This window comes from Papaver somniferum, chromosome 2 (assembly GCF_003573695.1).
Source record: "Papaver somniferum cultivar HN1 chromosome 2, ASM357369v1, whole genome shotgun sequence".
In the NCBI taxonomy this organism is placed as follows: domain Eukaryota; kingdom Viridiplantae; phylum Streptophyta; class Magnoliopsida; order Ranunculales; family Papaveraceae; genus Papaver; species Papaver somniferum.
In genome coordinates, this window is record NC_039359.1 from 43826750 (window position 1) to 43832749 (window position 6000).

At 38.9% G+C, this 6000-nt stretch overlaps 1 protein-coding gene across 1 annotated transcript; it reads right to left on the reverse strand.

The window, feature by feature from the left end:
* Positions 1–3562: 3562 nt before the first annotated feature.
* Positions 3563–5087, reverse strand: LOC113353172 (cationic peroxidase 2-like). Its single transcript, XM_026596861.1, has 3 exons — positions 4520–5087; positions 4269–4431; positions 3563–4163 (listed from the first exon to the last, which is right to left on the reverse strand). The coding sequence occupies exons 1-3, from the start codon at positions 4934–4936 to the stop codon at positions 3742–3744; spliced, it is 1002 nt and encodes a 333-aa protein (XP_026452646.1). The 5' UTR covers positions 4937–5087; the 3' UTR covers positions 3563–3741.
* Between the last annotated feature and the right edge of the window lie 913 nt (positions 5088–6000).

A 6000-nucleotide genomic window follows, 5' to 3' on the forward strand; every position in this document is an offset into this window, starting at 1 on the left:
TATTGGCACCCATAGTTTGGATGAGGGGAACCCCAGGGCACCCCGCAAGGAAGCTGCTATTCACACCCCCGGTTTGGTTAGGGGGACACCCTTCTTCTACATGGTTTTGGCGGGAAAGTGCAGGTTCGAATATTGTTCACCTGCAGAGTTTGCTGTTTTGAATTTGGAGGAGCTGTGGCGAGATTCAATCACTTCAATCGACTCATTTCAGCCTGTTACACTCACACAGGACTTGTAAGTCCTTCAGATTCGAAAAACGTGGGTTGAACACGTGGATTTTCTACACAACAGGGAGTACGTGCGCGGATGAGAATATCACGGGATTACAACGTGATTTTACGTGTGCTTCTCGTGTTTGGATAGATCTTGGCCGCTGCAGAAGCGTGAAGGAGTTAAATAAGGAAGATTCAGCAGCTGCAGACGCGTGTAGGAGAAGAAAAAGGAAACATAATACTCCCGAAGATGGCAGAGTTAATGAAGATAATTCCGAAGTTATTACAGGGATTTTGAGTCCTTGTCATGTATATAAAGAGTGCTGGAGTATCAGAGAAGGGGTTATGGAGAGTTTGGGAGAGGTACATAGCATCAACAGAGCGATAAAATCAAGTTACAGAAAACTCTTCTTCTGCTGCTGCACCAAGAACACGAAGAACATAAGACGCTAGAAGACGGTCGTTTTGCTACAGTGACAACGACAGATCAGCTGGGGTCTTATCAATACACTAACAGTGACGCATATTTGTTATCGTTCTTTGTAACAGTGTTTTGTAAAAATTATAAATGTTGCAAACACCCGATTTTCATCATTTTCTCTCAATTTCATCTTTGTAAACAATATTTGAGCATGAATCAATATCTTCCCAAAATAGCATGCAACCTAGACGACTATCAACGTACGACAACTGGCAATGTCCATATCCACGGCTTTCACCATCAGACGCCCTTCATCACACTGAATTTCGGCTTGAAACAATTCCCAATTGGCCTCGCTTACCAACCTGCGGATGTCCTGCATGACTTTTCCTTTAGCTCTTGCTCCACGAGCGAACGCAAGAGTACCTTCATGTTCGTCAAGTGTGCCTTATCTTGACGGATCCTCCTGAGAGTCCACAGTACCTCCACCTCCTTTCTTAGCACCAATAAGCGCGCAAGTTCATCTTTGGGGTAAGACGAACTCACAAGCGCAGAAACAGCCTCCAGAGACAGGGTATACTCGGGAAGACGCGGGATCGCCTGACCGGAGGTATGTAAACGACAATCAGTAATGGCACGCTCTATAGTCGCCGTCATTACCGACGACTCCATAAGTAGTGAATTAGAGGCATACAGAGCAGTGAAAGCATCGTCTAAAACGTGCTGGACCGCAGATGTTACGTGCCCAGAGGGATCAACCTTTTGAGAAGCTTGATATGCTTCATCACGTTCTGCGAACTGAGCGCGCATAGAATCGTTATTTTCTAGTTTGTGCTCATGAAGCGCCTCAACCTCAACTTTCACCAGCGATAGACGCACCAATTCCAATTCCTTGAACATCAAAACCAGCGCAAGGACAGGTGCTACGGTTAAAACGTATCCGTGAAGTGAGTGAGCCATCTGAGCAAGGTATCCGACAGAAAAAAGAAAAAAAAACGGAAACAAGGAGCTCGAAACCGATGATCGGATTGGAAGCACGATAGTCTTATATAAGGAAAGCGTCGTCATAAATGGTATAGTAACCGCCCCGCTTCCAGTGACACGTGGTGACCAAGAATGTGAAGTGATTTGACTACCGGGTCATTTGAAAATTAACCCAATTGTCAGGAGACTAATGTTGATACATAAAAAATAATACCCCTTAACGGGTTCGGGGTGCCCCTAAGAGGGGAGCTAAGCCTAGTACAAGAAAAGGGGACTTGGGGACAGAGCCCAAGTCCAATGAGAAAATACCCATGAGGTAAGAAGGACAAAGAAGGGATTAATAAATAAGGAGGAGGTTATATTAAGGAATGTCATTAGAAGTAATTAAGGAGGTTTAATTAGGACATGTGTCATGATGTCATAAAAAGAGAGACTTTAGGGAAAGTCTATACAAGGAAGGAAAAAGTATAATGGAAATGCAACTCTCTCTGTTACCATTCTTAGTAAAGTGAGGTCACTTGGTGGGACTAGAACGGGTAGAACCAAAAGCTAAATTCACCCTTCAACAATAAGCAATCTTGATTTAAAAGACTCTATCATCTGAAAAACCTAATCCCAACACGTTTGTATGTGGTTTTCGTGCATTAAAATTATGTACGCAACGATTCTATATATGAATTTATTTACCGAGCAAAAAAAAAAAAAAAAAAAAAAAGAAAACATTGAAGCTAGCTACTATCTATAACGGCCCAGGAGTTGCTACGTTATTGCTCAAAATTACTTAATTAACAAAGAAATTTTTAGACAAAGTTAAAAAGTTTTTTTTTTTTTTTCCCTTTCTTTTGCTTATATTTAAACTTTAAAGGTGAAAACAGGATTGTAGTCATTTGGTTGGCCGTCGGGACGAATTGGTCAAGAGCGAGTAACAGAGGCTTTCGGTGGGGAAATAAGTTCGGTTATTGGTCTTAGCTTATCTGTCGAAACTCAAAAAGTCAAAAAGTACTTTTGAATATGTCGTTGCATGGATCAATCGTTACAACACTAATTCAAAAGGCTCGCACATTAATGCATGATGCTAGTTAAAAAAAATTCGGTGCTAATTTATTTATTTTCTATTCCTTTCTCATTTTGGTGGAGTTAATCTTGATAATACTTAAAGTATTAAACTAAGCCACACACTACAAAACAGGTGGTTTTTAGGGACGGCCATTTTTTTCAAAACCGTCCTTAGAGATGGTTATTTGGGACGTTCATGGTCTGACCGTCCCTATAAGTCACGGGATAATTAATTTAAGGTTATTTTTAGGCCGTCCCTAAAAGAAAGTATGACAAAAAAATATTAGTGACGGTAGAATAAGAGACGGACACAAAACCGTCACAAATGCTTCTTGGGACGGTTTTACGGCTTCTTGGAACGCTTTTTGACCGTCCCAAGAGGCCTTCTATTTTGTAGTGACAGCCGGAAATTCCACTTGGAATATCGTTTTTTTTATCATACTTCATATAACTATAACAACATTACCAATGTCTAACTTTAGTTTTAAATGGTAACACAATCGAGAACGTGCCTGTAACTAAATGAAAGATGATTGCGAGAGCAAAACCGAAGTGTGATTATTAATTCATCGTATAACTAATGTCTAGTAGTAATCTTCTAAAGCGTAGAAGGATAATTCAGTCTGAACCGTCATGAATTAGCTTCTAAAGCTAATTTACTTCATCCTGCTAAACCTTATACAGGCTTCTAGTTTCTGTTTAATGCATGTTCAGTGTTTAGCTCACATCCTGTTAATGTAGTATTTCTTCTTTTTTTTAAAAGAAGAAAAAGGCAAGTGGTAATCACGGCAAGTCCTCGTTAAATATATAATTTTATTTGGTTGGAATCTGTAATACGAATGCAAAGCAAAGTGTGACCTTATGAATACAATCATGCATTAATTTTTTTTTCTTCAAATTTATAGTTTAGTTTCCGTGTTTACCCAACTTTTATAGAACTTCACAATTCGATTACACATTTATTGGTTGAATGATACTTGACAAATGACATTGTTATGCGTCAATGCATATAAATGACATGAAACAAATTCTTACAAAACATCAAACGGAGCCAAGTTATACTACGTGTTAATTTATGGCAGAACAAATTCTTCGAATCTCGCCTTGTGTACCAGTTTTCACTTCAATATTACTCATTTTCACCATAGACCGACCGAACTCAACATTGAATATCAATCTGCTCAAGCCTCTAAATGGACCTGAAAAGCGTTGAACAAAAGTTCGTGTTGAGGCATCATTCCATAGCTTCTGATCAGATTCTAGAACTCCTCTTCCATTCCCCAAGTTCGTGTAATAACTTTGGTCGAATCTGTTTTCGCTACCAGTGTCTAGTGCTACACGTCTAGATGCATCGCCATTGTCTGGACAAAGATTTCGTAAGGTTGTAAGAAATGATGGGTTGATTGTGGGGTCGGAAGTTCCAGTTCCATTGAAATTGTATAATCTGTATCGGAAGAATTGACAAGCTGATGTCCCAATTGTATGGCCTCCTATTAAAACGACAATATGTCACTAATTAGTAGCTTATAAACGCATAACTCGTAGAAGATCATTTTCACCAGAAAATTATAGCTATAAATAAAAATATATCTTACCAACTAAAGTAACAAGATCTTGAGTATTAAGTTTTTTATCTACAAACTTCTGTATTTGAACTTCAATAGAGTCTGTAAAACCAGGTAGATTATCAGTCTCTGATGCTATTGATACCCGACCGTCTAACCGACCTGTTGGTACCGACCAGCTTGCACCCCCACTCTGCAATATTAATTAGGATCGTAATTATTTACACATCAAAAAACAGTTAGATTATATAGTATGACAGAGAAATTAATTATATAGTTACCACGACAATAGAGTCACGAGCAGCAATGGCTAGAATATCAGCACAAGAAACGACGTTAGGGCAAGCAGCTTCAAGCTGTGTTTTTGCATCATCAATAACTTCATAACCTCTCAATAGAAGATTAGGTCTAGCAGTTTTTTCAGTGGAAGTTCCATCAATAAGGATAGATGCATCACATCCCTGAACAAAACAATCATGAAAATGCATTCTAAGTAGACCAGCAGCGATGGTGGGATTTGATCGAAAATGGGTACCGACTGTTGATCGGATTATGGTTTCAGCTCTTGGACAAGTTCTCGAGTAATATCCAACTCGGGTTTGGGCTTGAACAGAAATGCTGTAATTGTTCAACGTCATCAGTGTGGTAAACAAAAGATAAAAGAACGTAAGATTGGTATAGGCATAGTAACCCGCCATTACTATTCAATGTATATATTTCCAAAGCAAGATTAAGATACGAATAAGCAGATGAAATAAGAAGCTCCTTATTTAAAGTAAGATAGTTGGTGATTGATATGAAGTGTTAGAGGGAGCTAAGACGCAATTTATAGGAGATTGATTCAATCGAAATCAGGCAAGAACTCAAAAGTAAGTTAAGACGGCTAAGTTGACATAGAAGAAATGATCAAATTGATACTACATTAAATGCATGCAATGTCAGAGGCTTTTAATTGGGTTTAGAAATTTCAACGTACATCCATGCATGTTGGTACGTAGGGTAACATTCTGCGGATTGAACATATCACCGAATGCCTTGTTGTCACTGTATGGATGTCCACCAAGAAAGATCTCCCTAAAAATTAGTGGTCACATTGAGGAACGTTTATGTCATTATGCAATTTGGTCAATAAAAGCTTACTATTTGGCTGTAAGCAACAGAGACAAACCCGCGTCACACAGTGGAAGAGATCTATTAAAGGTTTGACTAATCAACTTTTGTCATATCCAAAGGCTAGGATTGCTGTGAACTAAAGTGGAAAGTAAAGGAATATATACGCGTCCGCTGGAATTTCTTTTTGGAACCATTCCGAGCGTTTTGAGCCCTTCCAACAAAAGTTGGTACTCCAATTTGGGTCCAATTGGATTGCTTCATATGTGCTCCAAGCTTTACCAAATCCGTTTAACTATCAACATCATTAAGGCCCTAGCTAAAAAGAATATCAACATCATTGAGAACCCACATCTAGGGGGATAAACTTGCATATACAAGGAACCGAGTTGTTGACATAAGGGCTAGTGGATAACGTAGTCTCTCGATACAAGTACCATTACTTTCACCAACCATTATTACCATTATCTTTTCTTTTCTTTTTTGATAGAAAGAGATTTTATTAAAAGATGAGAATATACAACAAAAGCTACAAGGAGTAGCAAAGAAAAACAGAAACAACTACATTACACTTAGAAAAAAACTGCATCCCAGTTGTCACCTACAGACATATTACGATGTCCAAAAGCTGAAGCCCAGGCAGTTACTAAGG

Coding starts and splice junctions, on each gene's coding strand:
- LOC113353172 (XM_026596861.1), bottom strand. CDS start 4,936: ATGGCGGGTTACTATGCCTATACCAATCTTACGTTCTTTTATCTTTTG. Junction 4,432..4,519: donor CTCGTGACTCTATTGTCGTG/GTAACTATATAA, acceptor TTAATATTGCAG/AGTGGGGGTGCAAGCTGGTC. Junction 4,164..4,268: donor AGATCTTGTTACTTTAGTTG/GTAAGATATATT, acceptor TCGTTTTAATAG/GAGGCCATACAATTGGGACA.